This window comes from Schistocerca cancellata, chromosome 6 (genome assembly GCF_023864275.1).
Source record: "Schistocerca cancellata isolate TAMUIC-IGC-003103 chromosome 6, iqSchCanc2.1, whole genome shotgun sequence".
NCBI lineage: Eukaryota > Metazoa > Arthropoda > Insecta > Orthoptera > Acrididae > Schistocerca > Schistocerca cancellata.
The window spans coordinates 349,093,558-349,112,060 of record NC_064631.1 but is presented as its reverse complement, the minus strand read 5'-3'; the positions used below and the strand labels follow the sequence as shown (position 1 = coordinate 349,112,060).

Below are 18,503 nucleotides of genomic sequence, written 5' to 3'. Positions count from 1 at the left end.
CCTGTCTTCTCTGCAGAAAGAACAGGATCTGTCATTACTCATCCGCTTGAGTGCGAGTGGCGTGTCAATGGTGGTTCAAGGCGTCATGTACTGGGTGGGGGGACCAAAGAGAACTCATGGTGTTGTACCAATCCCCCTACCCAAAGAGACTGAGGTGCCATCTTTCTGTGAAACTGAGCCACTGGGATTCACTTCACCTGTTTCGGGGAACCTGTTCTGTTTTGTGTCAAGAGGAAACAAATGCAAAGGTGTAGGGGTCTATTAATCATTGGCAGTTAAAACATATAGCAAATGATGGTACCCCTTAGGAAAATGACAGCAAGCAGCAGGAAAGGACACCAGGTGCACTCAGTGGGTGTACCTAGGGGCCTCATGACAACATGTTGAAGAGGCTATTCCAGCAGCTATTGAGGGAACATGGTGTAACCAACTGCAGATCGTGGTACACTGAAACAAATGAGGCCCATCGTCTGGGCTCCAAGGTCATACTTGGTCATTCCACCAACTGGCAAAGACGGTCCAGATGACCAGCCTTGCACATGGAGTTTTCAACGAAGCTAACAATCTGCAGCATTGTCCCCAAAATTGATCATGGCCCTCTGGTTCTGAGTTAAATGGAACGACTGAACCAGAGACATTGCAGATCCTGTGACAAGATTGGCTGCGACTTCCTGAACTTGTGTCACAGGGTTGAAAACTGTGGGGTCCCCCTAAAACGGGTCAGGTGTGTTATTAAGCGTCAGAGGCTGTTACTAAGATAGCTGACAGTGTATTGGGTGCAGATCAGGTGACTCCATCCAATCCAGGGTGATGTAGGAAACCCAAAAGTATCAGTGTAAGACCTAAATGGAATGGGAAGAAACCATAATAACTGGTACAATTGGACACAGGCTGTGCTTCACACAGTGGTTTGCAGAGTATAGGCATAGATGCAGATGTAGATATTATGCATTTTTTTAATAATATGAAGTGAAGGTTACTTTACTTTCACCATCACAAAAGAAAAGAATACAGTACTTAGCAAATTAGTAATAGTATGATTTCGTACACAGTAATTCACTTTGTGAGGAAGTTTCTGATCTGCTCCTTGCATAAATGAAAAGTCACAGTTCACTGGTGGGGTCTGGTAGTGTTACCCGAAGCAGAAATCTTAGTGCAATTAAACCCTACGTGGTGTAGATGGAACTTTGCCATTGATACCCACCTTCCCTGGAGAGCGCACTACAAATTGAACAAGAGGTGCTTACTTCACGTACCAACACAGTCACAGCTTGAAGCAGGCTTCTTCCATTGCTCCTAATGCCTCTCAATAAGAGCTTAGAGGAAATAGGAAGAAGCTCATGTCAAACTGAATCTTTGATTTGGTCTGTGAGGTGCACTCCCAGTAAAATACAATTATCTTGCTTCAAGCCCCACTCTTTGACTAATCCAAACATTCCAACTGCTGTCAATGTCTAGCCAGGATAATAATGGATGTTTTTGGCATCAGTAAAGTCACTTATGCACCCAGTGTACACACACACACACACACACACACACACACACACACACACACACACACACACACACAGACAGAGAGAGAGAGAGAGAGAGAGAGAGAGAGAGAGAGAGAGAGAGAGTGTCTGGGCATATCTCCAGTATGAGATTAAACAAAATTTGTAACATGAAAAGTGATGAGTGCATAACATACAAAATATTTTTAGAGTGGACAGGGTATGTTGTATAGGACAACTTCATTCACTGGTTAAAGTTGTACAATGGTATCAGAGGAGAATACCACAACAGGACCTCTAAAAAATGCAGGCACAAGCTGCTTTTTACATGTGGTACTAACTGGAGGCATGCAACTGTATAAATGTGGTCGCTTGATCTGCTTCCACAAGGAAGTAATGAACTAAATCAAATTCTATCATTACTAGTAAAACAAAAGGAGGGGACATATAGTTATCAAACCAATCAACATAAGAGACCTTAAAAACAGCCTTTTATTACTAGGTGACCACCCAAATCCAGTCACTTAATGGATTGCACAACTAGAATCCTAATTCTTTGAGAGAGCAGATGACTTTGAAGATGAAACTAAAACAAAAATGCTTTCAGTATTCACAGTAGACCAAGTTCAGTTATGTGCAAAAAACCCAAACTGTCTTGGATAGTGATCAGATAATGCTCGACCTCATACAGCATGAGTGGCTGATGTTTTCTTGGAAACTGAAGATTTTGTATGCATGACATGGCCTGCTCACTCTCCCGATTTGAATCCCATAGTGCATGTCTGGGATGCACTAGGGAGACAGCTTGCATCACGTCAGCACCCACCAATCACTCTCTAAGACTGTGAGCAGCTCTGCAGGAAGAATGGGTGTTACTGCCTCACCATGATGATGATGATGATGATGATGATGACATCATTTACAGCATGCCCCCTCATCAGGCCTGTATTGCTGCCAGAGGTGGACACATGTACTGAGAACATCAATCAGTTGTAGGAATGTGTGTGCAAATTCATTAAGTTGGAAAAAATGAATAATGTTTTTGTCTACTGCTATGCATGTTGCAGTCGTTTGCATTCTGTATTCTTTACATTGTTTACTTTTTACTATCACTGGCTTACACTGCTTTGTAGGAAAATAAACACAACCTTGCAAAAATATCTTTTTGTTGCTTTAATTTTGGACACCAGTGTAGTTTTGTTATATCGACCGTAATAATTTTATTGTTTGTGGTGCTACAATGTGTTGTGTTTCACATGAAGAAATGCATAGTTTAGCAAAGCATTTTGAGATTAGGAAGAAAACAACAGTGCCAACAGGAAGCATACCCAAAAAAAACTGCAAGCAGACACTGTTTCCCAATATGAGCAAAGAAACAAACATAAAATACAATACATAAAAAATGAAACACACAAAAAATGAAATACATTTTATAATATTTATGGAATATTTCATTGGTTTTTGGAAGAACGTGGACATCTTTAATACAAAGTATTAATGTTCCACAATAGTATCTATTAGTTCGTTATGAACCAGCTTTCGGCTTCTTACCAACTACAGGCAATATAGCCATACAAATGAAGAATTTATTAACATGCTTACTTGTACATATTCTGAATGACCAACTAACCAGAAAAACTGCAAATTTGATAAATTGTTATTATTAGTTATTAATTTAACAATATTAGGAAAAGAATAGATTGCTGCTCACCATAGAGATGACTCACTGAGTTGCAGAAGGCACAGCAAAAAGACACATTATAGCTTTTGGCCAAAGCCATTTTTAGCAAAGAACACACACCCACATTCATACAAGTGAGCACATCTCAAGCACCCATGACCACTACCACCAGCAGCTTCAATCGGCATTCAGGTCAGAGCTGCCATTGGTAGTGGCCATGTGTGCTTGAAATGTGCTTTTTATGTGTGTGTGTTTTCTTTGCTGAAGAAGGCTTTGGCCAAAAACTATAATGTGTAACAATCTATTCGTTGTGCCTGTCTGTGACTCTGGTCAATATTTACTAAGAGTAGCAATCTACCCTATTCCTAATGTTGTTGATATCCCATCCTGGAGTTTTTACTGTTTAATATTAATTTATTAGAACATTGTAGAGTGGGGGTGGAGAAATATAGTGCTTTACAAAGGTTAGCAACTTTTAAAATAGCAATTTGTTATCATCAACATATTTATGTGAGTTATGTACGCAACTTTTCCTGCAAATCCTAAAAAATTTGTCATCCAGTTTCTAACACATACTCATTATAGACCTTTCCTTTATGGTGGTTCTCCTTTCCATGTTTATATTAGTAAGATGTCTGTTAGGGGGGAGACGAAGGGAGACGGGGGGGAGACGAAGGGAGGGAGAGACGGAGGCGGGGCGAGGCGGAGGCGGGGCGAGGCGGAGGGGGGGCGAGGCGGAGGGGGGGCGAGGCGGAGGGGGGGCGAGGCGGAGGGGGGGGCGAGGCGGAGGGGGGGCGAGGCGGAGGGGGGGCGAGGCGGAGGGGGGGCGAGGCGGAGGGGGGGCGAGGCGGAGGGGGGGCGAGGCGGAGGGGGGGCGAGGCGGAGGGGGGGCGAGGCGGAGGGGGGGCGAGGCGGAGGGGGGGGCGAGGCGGAGGGGGGGGCGAGGCGGAGGGGGGGACGAGGTGGAGGGGGGGCGCAGCAGAGGGGGGAGGCGGAGGGGGGGCGAGGCAGAGAGGGGGAGGCGGAGGGTGGGGCGAGGCAGAGAGGGGGAGGCGGAGGGGGGGCGAGGCAGAGAGGGGGAGGCGGAGGGGGGGCGAGGCAGAGAGGGGGAGGTGGAGGGGGGAGGCAGAGGGGGGAGGCGGAGGGGGGAGGCGGAGGGGGGAGGCGGAGGGGGGGAGGCGGAGGGTGGCGGCGGAGGGTGGCGGCAGAGGGGGAGGCGGAGGGGGGAGGCGGAGGGGTGAGGTGGAGGGGGGAGGCGGACGGCGGGAGGCGGAGGGGGGAGGCGGAGGGGGGAGGTGGAGGGGGTAGACGGAGGGGGGTGATGGAGGGGGGGAGGGGGAAGACGGAGTGTGGGAGGGGGGAGACAGAGGGTGGGGGGGAGGGGGAGGGAGGGAGGGAGGGAGAGAGAGAGAGAGAGAGAGAGAGAGAGAGAGAGAGAGAGAGAGAGAGAGAGAGAGAGTGAGTGAACCACAGAATTCTTTAACATAAATAGGGTTGTGAAGAGTTTGGCATTGGACATATGACAGCAGCAGAACACAATGAAAAATATCCCTGGGTCTCCAAACACTTTCACAAAAAGTGTTAACCTGTGTTTAAAGGAAGATATAGTTTCTGCACACAGTATTTGGCAAATAGATGGTGAAGTTGATGAAACATTCAAAAACTCACTTCATTCTACTTCTGGTTTTCTCTTTACATGATCAAAAAGTAAAGAGATGATTCTGAAATGTAGACTGCATTTCCAGACCTTAGCATGACAAATGTTTTCATTCATCTATGAGAACACATAAATGACATAATTCCACTAAAAAATATGGAAATATGGACCAGTACATGGAGATTTTTTACATAATTAATCTGACAACTATACCAATACTGCAACATTTCATTAGTGAGTTTCACACAAAATATTATATTTTAGCACTGAAATAGTTATACTGAGGGGCCTCATTAATTACGTACACAAACAGTGGCATCATTACTGTAGGTGGTAAGCATTAATCCATAATTCCAATGAGAAATTAAAATTTTGTGACTGCATCCATATTCTGGTCACTATCCAACCTGGCAAAGTGGAAACATGTAAACCTTTGTGTGATGGTATCATATACTCTAGCCTGAACCACACAACAATAATAGTAATGGAGCATCATTTCTGGAACAGCACTGATGTTTGACCTGCATGATAGTGCCATTGTGATAGAGCTAACATTATAAAAGAAATTGAATTTGTCTGACGTGAGAACTGCATTCCATCTTTTTATGTCCAGTTAACAAAATATGAGTAGTAAGATTTCTTTAAAGTCACATGGTCTTACAAAATGTCATGAATATGTTCTGCCATAATCAATCATATTTGAGTGATTCAAATAGTGTAAAGGAGATCATGCTTAGAGTTCAATATATAGTCACTATAGTGAATGATAACATTATATATATGACTGCCAAAACAGTAAGGATAGAACATAAAATAAGACTGGATACTGGCACAGAGGTTGCATATTCTGTTCTTAAGTGCATTTATTATGTCACATGAGTCCTTGCATGGAGGACAACTGTATACATGGGTGCCCAGTGTGCTCACTCCCAAATGGAAGGAGGTGTGAAAGAAACCTTACTGGGTTTCAGCAACTTTAAGCATGATTACAACCGATGTCCTCAAAATGACCTTGGAAGCAAACAAGAAGGTTGTCATTTGTTTCCAGACTTCTTGAATTGAAGCTATCTGTTTTATGGCTTACCAAAAGTCTACATGCTCTCTTTATAACAGTTACAATATAATTTGCCAAAAATAAAAATTAATGTGCATCATGATAGCCATGCAGCCCAGATCTTTTATACATCTTTATCATTTATGGAACACACAGATATATGCAAAGTGTTTTGAATTGTCACAAACTGTTCTGAAGGAGTTGGAAGCACTCTTGAAGGCTGTATGAGAAAACAGATTCCAGGGTGTCTTTCAGGATCATTATACATGCTGTGCTGCATACATCCAAGTAAGTGGACTACTTCAAAAAATGTCGTTTCATTTTGTACTCCCTTAATTATTTTCTAAAGGTAAAATATTTTCTCCTGGTATATAAACTCGCATTAATAAAACAAATTTATTATGCTGTCCAAAGTTTTCTCATTCAGTGATAAAACCTTTGAACTTCCATAATACATGTATACAGCAGCACAAGTACAGAATACAATTTGCTGAACAGATGAACCATAAGAATTTCATTCATCAGCTCTCTGAAGATGAGAGGAGTCTTTCCAGTGCTTTCTATAATCTTGGCAAACAAAACTAAAAAAATATAGGTCAAGTCATTGCTCAATGAAAGATGGCTCACAGTGACCAACATCTTATTGCTGGATACTTTTTTTTACTGCAATACTTTTTCCATATACTTCAAAAGAACACAGAACTGCAAATCACCACAAAATCAAATTTTGTAATTCTTACTTTGATAATGATAAATCCTGGGTGGAATTAAATCATGGAAGGAGTAAAGGTAACAACTCACTATACTGGTGAGGCATCACAAGTTGACAGGCACATAAAAAAAAGACTGAAAATATTGTTAAACTTGAAAATATTGTTTAACTTTTAGACAATGTTCTCCCTTTTAGAACTATAGTGTACCGGCACTGCAACTCAACTGGATTGAGAGGTTGTGTCGAGCAAATTGGGTGAACAGAGAAAGGAAGTGGCGAGGAGGAAGTGTTGTTGGGAGAAGGGTTACTGATGACAAAAGGGAGAGGCATTAAGTGAATGGCGTAAGAATGTGGGAGATGTGAACTCATCCTTGCACAGACAGTGGGAGTTGCATATGGCATAAAATGAATGGAGGAGTTGGCTGGTTGGGGACATAGAACAAGGGAATGGGAATAACTGTGGAGAGTAGTGTGATAATGTAAAATGAGTCAATGTGTGACACATGTAACTCCCATTGTCTGTACCGGGGCAAACTCACCAGTGCCGCATTCCTAGCCCATCGTCTTCCTGCCTCTCCATTCCAACTGTCAGACCACCCTTTCCTTTCACCCTTCCTCCTCCTTCCTCCCCTCACACACACTGCATCTGATGCAATTCCTTATCCCAGCTGGTCTGCAGTGCCAGTGCAACACAGATGTCCAAAACAAAGCATCTCTCTCTCTCTCTCTCTCTCTCTCTCTCTCTCTCTCTCTCTCTCTCTCTCTTGCTGTGCATGCGTGCACGCTCTTAATAGGGACACTGTCAGAAAATTTAGTAAAATTTTCAGTCTTAAGTGTCTAGACTTCTCAATGCCAATGCCTCAACTATATGATGAGTTGTTGCCTGTAGTCCCTCCCTATTAACTATTTACAATTTAATGCATAGCTTGAAATAGCTGTCACCCATGGATGTGCTCGCATATCAGTAGTTTTGTTAAGTTAGTAATTTACAAATATCTGGGTTTATAGCTGTCACTATTATTTTGCCATATGTCAAATCTTAATGAAAAATATTATGAACTACAAAAATCTTTCTTTTCTTATCAATTATTAATTGAATGATGTTAACATAGTTCAATAAACATTTTTCATCTTGCCTTCTTTTGCAAGAATGTAAAGATTTACTTTGTTTAATTTTTGACTATACTATCAAAAATAAATTTAAAAATTACAAAATATTTATCATCTACTACAAAATGGATTCCTGTTTCACAAAAACAAGGTGGGCATGAAAATAAAATGTGCACTTTTTAAAATTATTAAATAGCATTCAACTGTCGAAGAAAGAAAGTTAATAACTTTTAGTTAAGTGCAGTGTAAATTTTGTAATATTTGTACGTGGAATAACTTCAGGCAGCTTCATGTGTCTGCCAGTTTGAATAGGCACAGCTCACGATATGCCTCCCCCCTCCCCGCAATAAACTGCCCCAATGCATGACAGTGCAGCATACACAGCATTGCTACCAAGCGGTGTGTGCAGAGGTTGGTTGGTTGGTTGGTTGGTTTTGGGGTTTGATGGCGGCTAAACATCGAGGTCATGAGTCCCCAGTTCCAAACATACATACTTGTAAAAGGCCTATACACTAAAAGCGTAGCCTCTGCACCCAGAGGGAGAGCACACCAAAGGGTACAGGGCTAAAACGAACACCGCAGTAACACAAAATAGAGGACACTTAAAAGGAGCAGAGCAAATAGTTAACTAGAGTAAAACAGACTACAGTGGTTGATGGATCAGCTAAAAGGTCAACCACTCAACGACAAACAAAGAACCTCCAGCTGGAAAGTGTTGATAGAGGTACCAACACAACTTGTAACCATAAAAGACACTATTTTAGTATCCATGTCACAATTAAAAGTCGCTGGAGTGGGTGTAGCCTGAGAAACCATGTGAGCGTGCCCACACTAGAGTTAGTGATAAAACCCAGCTGCACGGATAAAACTGAGACAGCTATAGAGGCATCGTCACCAAGAATTGAAGGAAGTGCAGCTGGTAAATTAAAGGACTGCCAAGGGGGCTAAAAGGGGGCAGTCCATCAGAAAATGGACCACTGTCAGCCCCACATCACAGCGACACTTGGGCGGGTTCTCATGACGAAGGAGTTAGCTGTGGGTCAACCGCGTATGTCCAATTCGGAGACGGCAGAGAAAAACTGAGTCCCTACGCGTGCCCCTCACGGATGAGTTCCATACGACCGTGGATGACTTGACCATGTGGAGCTTATTTGGCGTGTTCAAGACAGACCATTGAGAGCTCCAGACATCATGGACCTTGCGATGTAGGGCTGACCGGAGGTCTCTTCCCACGAGACCAAGCTCCAGGGGTGGCGAAGTGGAGGCCTGCTTGGCCAACCAATCGACACATTTGTTTCCTGGAGTGCCGATTAGGCGCGGGGTCCACACAAATGTCGCTGAACGACCACACTTGACGAGAGCAAAAACATCATCTTGAATAACGCGCACCAAAGGGTCCCGAGAAAAACACTGGTCAAGTGTTTGCAATCCACTCAGGGAGTCACTGCATATGACAAATTACTCCCCAGGGCAGGAGGAAAAGTGAGCGAGTGCACGATAAAGAGCAACCAGCTCCGCAGTGAAAACACTGCTCCCACAAGGCAGGGAATGCTACTCAACGTAGTCGCCATGGATGTAAGCAAACCCAGTGCATCTATCGACCACAGAACCATCGGTGTAGACTACATCTGCATCGCGAAACGAGGCAAGAAGAGCCAGGAATTGTTGAAGAAGACTGGCAGGTGGAACGGAGGACTTGGAGTCGCAGGACAAATCCAAGCAAAGCTGCAAGCAAGGGAGGGACCAAGGAGCGGTAGAAGAAGAGGGCCGGAAGGATGGAGGAAGGGGAAAGGACTCGAGTGACGAGAGAAGGGAACGAATGCGGACCGCGATCAGGAGACCCGACCTAGGCCGCCGTCATGGAGAGGGGAGTGCAGTAGATTGTAAAAGGAGCCTGCGGTTTGGTTGGTGGGGCGAGGCATGGCAGTGGGCGATTTATGACGCAAGCAACTGTTGTCGGTGGAATCGTAGGGGGGGGGATTCCAGCTTCTACAAGAAGGCTAGTCACCGGACTAGTGCGGAAGGCACCTGTCGCCAGTCTGACGCCACAATGGAGAATCGGGTCGAGGATCTGCCACATTGAAGGTGCTGCTGAGTCGTACACCATGTTCCCGTAGCCGAGACAGGACTGGACTAAGGCCTTATAGAGCTGTAGGGGGTTTGTTCGTGCAGCCCCCCAAATGGTGTGGCTGAGGCAGCGAAGGATGTTGAGGTGCTTCCAGCACCATTGTTTAAGCTCGTGAAGATGAGGTGTCCAAGTGAGTTGTAACACAGCATGCCAAGGAAGCAATGCGTCTCCTCAATACGGAGTTCATTGGCAAGGTAGAGCTTTGGATGGAGGTGGACTGTTCGATGACGACAGAAATGCATCACTCGGGTCTTAGAGGCTGAGAACTGAAAACCATGGTTGGATGCCCAAAAATGTGCCTTATGGATAGCTCCCTGCAGCCACCATTCAGCAACACTGATGCTTGGGGAACTGTGATAAAGACCAAAGTCATTGGCATATAGAGAGGAACAGACCGATGAGCCCACCACAGCCACAAGACCATTAATCGCCACCAAAAAGAGGGGAACACTGAGAATTGAGCCCTGTGGGACACCGTTCTCCTGAATATGAGCAGAGCTAAAGTAAGTGCCAACTCTAACCCAAAAGGAGCGATGGACAGAAAATTCTGTAGAAAAATCCGAAGTGGACTCTGTAAGCCCCATTCGTGCAGCGTAGCAAGGATATGGTGGCGCCAGGTGGTATTTTGCACCTTCCGAAGAGTAAGGAAAACAGCAACGAGATGTTCTCGCCGATTAAAAGCTGTGCGAATAGCCGACTCTAGCAAGACTAAATTGTCGATCGCTGAGCGGTCCTGATGGAAGCCCCCGCTGCTCTGGGCTAGGAGGCCCCGAGCTTTGAGGATCCACATGAGCCATCGACTCACCATCCGTTTCAGGAGTTTGCACATAACGTTGGTAAGGCTGATTGGGTGATAGCTATCAACCGCCAGTGGATCTGCACCAGGTTTCAGCACCGGGATGGTAACGCTATCCTGCCAATGGGTTGGGAAAACGCCCTCTGTCCAGATGACAGTGTGCCGAGAGATGGCGAAGAAACTGGTTGTGGATTCGGTCTGGACCTGGAGAGGTATCGGGGCAAGCTGTAAAGGTTCTTTGGAACTCCCATTCACTAAACGGGGCGTTGTATCATTCCCAACAGTGCATGTGAAACGACAACTGCATATACTCAGCCTGCTCTTTAATGGCGCGGAATTCTGCGCTGTAGCCTGCTGTCGCAGAAATACGAGCAAAGTACTTTGGCAGATGTTTGGCGATGGCGATTAGGTCAGTACAAAGTGTACCCTGAAGAGAAAGGCAAGGGACAGACGCATGAGGGCGAAAGCCAAAAATGCACCGAACCCGCGACCACACCTGAGATGGGGAAGCGCGAGAACCTATGGTGGCAACATATCGTTCCCAGAAGTCCTGTTTGCTCCGCCGGATTAACCGCCGAGCTCGGGCCCACAGCCATTTAAAGGCAACCAGATTCTCTAGGGAAGGATGACGCCAGTGTCGTTGCAGGGCTTGCCGGCGGTCCCGGATAGCTTCTGCAATCTCTGGTGTCCACCGAGGGACTGACTGACACATTAGAGTACTTGAAGAGCAGGGGACAGTTGCCTCAGTAGCAGAAACAATGGCCATAGTGACCTCGTCCACTTCTAAATCAATGTCACCAGGAAGCGGAGCAATGGCCGTAGTAGCTGAGGTGTAGGTTGCCCAATCAGCTCCATGAAGAGACCATCGTGGCAGCTGGTTGGGATTGAAGAAGAGAAACCAGGACAGGATAGTGGTCGCTACCACAGAGGTCGTTGTGGACCCTCCAACTGAGGTATGGAAGAAGACCATGACTACTAAGAGAGAGGTCAATGGCTGAGTATGTGTCATGAGTCAAGCTACTCTGGCCCGAGATCTGGGCCCCACCACATAAAGGGTGGTGGGCATTAAAGTCCCCCAAAAGGAGGAATGGCAGAGGGAGCTGGGCGAACAAGGCAGCTAGGTCGGCAAGAGGGACAACCTCATCTGGGGGAAGGTTTAGGAAACAGATGGTGAGCTCCATTCCTGTCCGGATTCGAACAGCCACAGCCTCGAGAGCCGTGTGAAGTGGCACTGGAGCACTGGGAACAGTGGCAAGAACATAAACACAGACACCGCCAGACACCCTGCCGTATTCTACGTGGTTCTTATAGTAACCCTGGTAGCCACGAAGGGAGGGGGTCCGCCGAACAGGAAACCAGGTTTCCTGTAGGGCCAGACAAGTGGCAGGGAAACGGCACAAAAGCTGTTTCAACTCAGCAAGGTGGTGGAAAAAACCACGGCAATTCCATTGACGGATAAAAGTATCAGACTGTGAAGACATGAAAGAACGTGGGGGCATAGGTTACACCTTAGAAGCGCTCGCCGGCACCAATTGCAAAGTAGCCTGATCAACATCCGTAGGAGCTGTGGGTCGAGCAACCTCTAGCTCCTGAGGGGACACTAGATGCTCCACATCATCTTCAGGTGCAGTGGTGAACTCCTTTTCCGTCTCTATGTCCTTCTCCTTTTGCTTTTTCTTCTTTTTGGTAGGGTCCCATTTGTCCTTCGGTTTATCAGGCTTGGTGGGCTTTTCCGACCCAGGCTCATGGACCGAAGAAGACCTGGACACCCTACAGCCCTCAGGTGGTGGCTTTTTCAGCCACTGGCTGACATCTGGAGGGGCAGTAACCGCTGAAGGGAGGGCACCAAGGGATCCCTTCCGCGCGAGGGAGCCAGAGGAGGCGCGCACTTCTCCGACTCAGAGGTGGGGGCTGAAGTTCCCAAAGAAGGAGGGGTAGTTACTCCCGATGTTGATAACAGCGGAGCAATGGAAGAGGGTGTTCCCCTAACTACCTGGGGTGCAGGAATAGACGGCTGGGCTGGAGGGCCTACAAAAAGTGGCTGAGCTTGGGGGCTCGTCGCCAGGGATGGCGACATCGAAGCTGCTGCAGCAAATGTCGATGAAATGCGCACAGGGTGAAGTCGGTCGTACTTGTGTTTAGCCTCTGTGTAAGTGAGCCTGTCCTAGGTCTTATACTCCATAATCTTTCATTCTTTTTGATAGTCTGACGAGCAAGGTGAATGTTTCTGTCCAGTTGACACAAACAGGGGGCGGCGTGCACGGGATATTGGGGTGGGAGGCACGTCCACAATCCCGACAGGTAGGGTTGGCGTCACATCTCAATGACATATGCCCAAACTTCCAGCACTTAAAGCAGCACATGGGAGGAGGGACATAAGGCTTAACATCACATCGGTATATCATCACCATGACCTTCTCGGGCAGGGTGTCTCCCTCGAAAGCCAAGATGAAGGCGCCGGTGGCTACCCTACTATCTTCAGGTCCCCTGAAGACACGTCGTACAAAGTGGACACCGCGGTGTTCCAGATTTGCACGGAGCTCGTTGTCAGACTGCAACACAGGTCATGATGAAAAATAAGTCCCTGTATGAGGACTGTTCCAGACCTCATTTTAGACAGGTCCTCAACTTCTCCAAACTTGTCTAAATTTTCCACAAAAAAAAAAAAAAAAAAAAAAAAAAAGAAAAAAAAGAAAAAAAAAACTGAGGCTTTGTGGTCAGAAATGAGTCCCTATCTGTTCGGCTGCAAACCAGAAATCGAGGAGAATACGTCTCATCAGGTAATTTAGACCGCCGTTCCTCCCCTGGTGTGGACTGGGAAGGGAACGATTGGGGGTCATACTGTAAAGCACTGAACTTTCCTTTCTTAGAGACTCGTGCTTGTGCACTATTCGTATTTTGTTTCATGGTGGTCCCACAAGCAACTAGGGGAAGCCACCCAGACAGAGCCCCGCTTGCCTGAGTAAGCCTAATACAACCGCGGGGCGGCAGGTTCCCCAGAGGTCGCCCGCTAGCAACTGTTCTACCTCAACAGCCATGCGTCTCCTCGGCGTGCAGCACACCTTGAAATTGAGGATTTTTTTTATAGAGGTTTATACCAACCTCGCGACCCAGGCAGTTAAGCCAAGATCCCCGGGCTATGTACCGTACAACGTTCCACTGTTGCGCCTTACGGTGGTCGTTGAAGCACGCTCAGACATTACGGTACTGAGGACTGGTGGCGCTTCCCAGTCCCCAGCTCACGGACCCTCGGGTCACCAAGCCTGTACCCATCAACTAAATGCTGAGCCCCCTGAGGGGGGTGTGCAGAGGGGCACAGGGAAGAGCACATGTCTACAAGCTATAACAAACTTTATGGATTTCTAACATGGTTTATGTCCACTGATATAAAAACAGATGTTCCATTCCTTACTTCACCCTCTTACAGGTGGTTTTTTCCCCACTTTCTAAACAAGTAACCTATGGTCTTCCTCAGGGTTCAAGCTATCACAATATCAAATTTCATCAAAATGTAACAGAGTTATTTTCACATTTATAGAATCAGTATGGATTAAATGGCTCAATCTTTTTTTTTTTTCTTATGTCATTAGAACCATATTCTAACAGCAATTCCCTACAATATTCATTTCTAATCTGCCACTATAGCACAATACTAATGTTAAAATTTAATTTTTCTTGTTGTTATAGTGATCAAGAAACCTCATTACTTTCAAAGGCAGCAGTAATACTGATTTAAGGAAAGTGTGGGAAAGTAAAATCTGAAGACCAAAATACTCTGTGTGAAATACCAAACAAAGGGGTTACCAGTCAGAAAAATAGATCTTCTTAACCTATAACATATACTGTGTTACAGTTTTAAGATGATACATACCATTGAAAAGATGTGAAGATTCCAAAGATACTTTCTCCAAACAGATGGGACCTGAAGTAATATTCTGTACTTGGGCTTCTAGGTAAACTTCGTCAGACTATGTAAGGAAAGAATTGAATTTTTTTACAGCTATTAGCACACTTACAATAATATCACAATTTTATAAAGCAATTCATCATAATAATCAATAAATAAAATTTAAAAAAATGGAAAATACAGGATGAAATAATGACAGTATTACGAAAAGGATAGTTGCAACTCACCATATAGTGGAGAGCGAGTCATAGATAGGCAAAACAAAAAGACTGTCAAACAATGCTTTTGTCCAAACAGTCCTTCATCAGAATAGATAACATAAATGTGCACACACTCGTGCAAACGTGCCTTGGCAGCCATAGGCTGCAGTCATGTGCATGTAATTTGCATTTGTGTGTGTGTGTGTGTGTGTGTGTGTGTTGTCTAGTCTGATGAAGACCTGTTTGGCCAAAAGCTTTGTTTGATGGTCTTTTTGTTGCCCCTGTCCACAACTCATCATCTCTGCTATATCGTGAGTAGCAACTATGCTTTTCATAATACTGTCAATAAACAAAATTGCAAGCTTCTCTGGCTAACATCATGCGTGTGATATTTCATAACAGTGAATTGTGAATTGTGAATCTCTCTCTCTCTCTCTCTCTCTCTCTCTCTCTCTCTGTGTGTGTGTGTGTGTGTGTGTGTGTGTGTGTGTGTGTGTGTGTGCGCGCGCGCGTGTGCACAGTCAATTATAGCAGCACAGAAGCAGAAAGCATTTATGAATTACAAAAGCAGAAGCTTTAGATTTTCCTGAAGCATAAAGTTTTGTTTGCTGGGCTAGTGGCTACTATTATGAAGACAAGCTACCTGTAACTATAACAAGCAAAATAACGAAAAAGTGGCACCTCCTGAAGAATGAGCAACTTGCAATGTTATATATAACAGATCAAAAGTTTTAACCTACTGTTTTATATTTGTTTTCTTTAAAAGCAAAGAAGGCCTTTGGTAATTATTGAAGAAGGCTTTACACAGTGCTGTTTTGGCTGTCAAACACATTTCATTTAGAATATCTCTATATTAACTCCTATGCTCTGCTTTACACCTATTGCATAGTAGTTGTCATTGCTTATTTAAAAGTTTCTTTACAGAGACTATTACTATGGATGGTCCTTCCTATCACAAATTGTTTTACTAAGTGTTTATCAATTCAGTGTTTATCAACTGTTCTAAATTTCAGCCACAGTTTCTCTAAAAGCTTCTGCCCAGTGCTATGCATTTTAAATTCCTCTACATTACTGCCTCTCTACCCAGTTCATTGGACATGTAAATCTTTCTACTTATTTTGGTAACCCATTGTACTTTATTAATCATTATTGGTGCAACAGCCTTACGCTCACTGATATCAGTTTTGCCGTAGACATCTTCAAAGAAGTCAACCTATTCACTGCCATTAGATCTAACAGGTTTCCATAATGAGTGGGCTTCTAAACTACCTTTTTATGGTACTTTTCTGAGAACGCATTTAGTATTGTTTGGAAGGAATGTATCATGCCCACCACATACTGAACAGCAATTATCCCATTCAAATGTTGGGTGTTGAAACTCTGCTCCAATAAGGACAGTGTGACAGGGGTACATATGCACCAGTGGGTTGTGGATTTTGTGACAGTTTTTGATTACATTTGGGAGTGAGTCTACCACCCTTGATATCAAGTCTGTCCTAAAAAATCTTGAATGTAAAGTCTATTTCTATCTCAGTGGGTTTTAGTTTCTGTGGCTGATACATACACTACCTCCATTTCTCATTTGCCTACTGTTTTGATATACGGTTACAAGGGAGCAGTCCAATCTGACGTGTCGAAACCTGCTCTGAAATTATTTATACACAAAACTTACACTGAAAGAAACACTGTGCCAAAATTTTTGCTGCTAAGACACACTACTAGTTTTTATTTTTATTTTTTATTTTGAAAATTGTGATTCATAACTCACCTGGCAGCTGTATAAATGTACAACCCTACTGTAGCTATAGCAGACAGCACACACACACAGCATGGCAGGTGTACAGCCTGGATTGCTGGTGCAACAGGAAACAGATGACACGGCATAATTTAATTATAATTTGTAAAGCAGATTTCAGTGTCCATTGATAGTGTCTTTGATGCAATTCTTCGCTGTTACTATTCGCTTCAATTAACAGCTCATTTGATATCCATAATAATTAACAGTTGCCTTTGAGAAATCGCTAACTGTTACGAATGGAGATAAAAACTGAATTAATTTTCTTTGGTTTCTTCATATATGCCCTAACACTTGTGTGAATTGTGGTTTGAACAATGATTGTAGTGCTAATTAATGTCCAGAACAAAATTACAGCACCTTCCTTACGACAACAACTTTCAGTGGGGAGAAAATGAAATTTTTGGTTGGACGAAGGGGGGAGAAAATGGTTGTAATGAAGCAGTGAGGAAAGCCAGTTTTGTTTCATAAAATCTGAACGTGGGATGTATAAATGGAAGGTAGATTTACACAAACTATGCAATACATGCCAAAATGAAACTTGTGAAACTGTGAAAGAAGAACTATTCGAAAGATTCAGAACTGCACATGAGAGTCAATGTAACATTACTGAGAGAGACGAATGAAACTGGGCCCTCTGAATCGCAGCTGAGATGAACATTACTGGTTTCCAGATTTCTTCCACCCAGTTTCAGATTCAGGAAATTGTACAGGAATGGCAGTCACAAAATTACGAAATTTACTTCAAGTAAGTTTGTAGAGAAGATGTCGGTTATAGGTAATACTATAGAGAATTTCATAGCTGACATAAGATGAAGTTTCTTGTTACGCCATGAAGCATGGCGTATATAGCCAATGAGTCATGTGTTGTGCAAGAACTGCACACTAAATATGCTTTATCATTTTGAGCGAAAAAAGACAGTCACTTTACAGTCAATGAATGTTATGACACATTTGTATACAACTATGCCAGTGATAAGGATCTGTGGGTTACTGTTTTCGCATCTTTCTTCAGAAAGATCAAGGATGGAATCGATGAAGAAAAATCTAGAAAAATGGGAGAGAATAAGTTTCAGTATTGCAGTCGATACGTGTTCTTACCGGTTGCAGAAAATAATTCAGTGCTTTTGTTGGACTCTTGGCCTGGACACACCAATACATGTCTTTAGGAGGAAAACAAAAAGACTGTTAATGTGAACTGGATTCCATCAGGAACTAATAGTGTGATTCAGCCTCTCAATAAAGAAAAAAAAAAAAATTACGTTATCTGTGGCGACTAAGACGGTCGCACAGCTGGCAGCCGCGATCAGCTGATAGAATGCAAGTGTCAATGAGGTTCACGTGCCAGCCGCAAGGAGAGCTGGCATGCACTTACTCCATGCCGTGGCGCACGTCCGTTCCATGACTTTTAAACGATGTGCTACATTATAATTGCTCTGTTGTCGATTTCACAGAATGTTTCTAGCAAGCTCAAACTAAGTTTTCTGCAACGTTCCATTGGTTATTATTGTGTAATCACTGCCTATGTTGTGTGTTCTTTCCTGAGTGATCTTCAATAAAAACATGATAAACAAAGAAGATGTACTTCTTCCAGAATAAGAATGCGATAGTTAGTCACAAGCTTAATGCTCAGTGGGAACGCGATAATCCCATGAAGTGGCGTGCTTTTCTTACGGATTTATTTCAATGGGCAACGATAACTGCTTTCTTAGGTTAGAGTAATTCGTGATGTTTGAGTCAAAGTTTAGCGACACGTGTAACACATTGAATTACACCAGCAGAATCTGGTGCTGCTTCATATTACCTTTAATCAGATAAGAGCTATATGAAATGGAGGTGTGCGACATCATGAGAAACTGGTTTTGTGGTGCAACATGTGGTGAGTGTTTTTATGTTCAGTCAGGCAGACGAAGCAATTGAGGCATGTGTGGAATGCATGTATAGCACACTGCTGGATGTCTTAAGTTTTC

At 44.1% G+C, this 18,503-nt stretch overlaps 1 protein-coding gene across 1 annotated transcript in view; it reads right to left on the bottom strand.

Moving 5' to 3' along the window:
• The window catches only part of LOC126190715 (trafficking protein particle complex subunit 13), a 226,094-nt gene that overhangs the window by 61,415 nt on the left and 146,176 nt on the right, over window positions 1-18,503 (bottom strand). Inside the window, exon 6 of the mRNA XM_049931188.1 lies at window positions 14,503-14,599. Within this exon, the coding sequence (XP_049787145.1) occupies window positions 14,503-14,599 (97 nt within the window). The remainder of the gene's footprint in view (window positions 1-14,502; window positions 14,600-18,503) is intronic.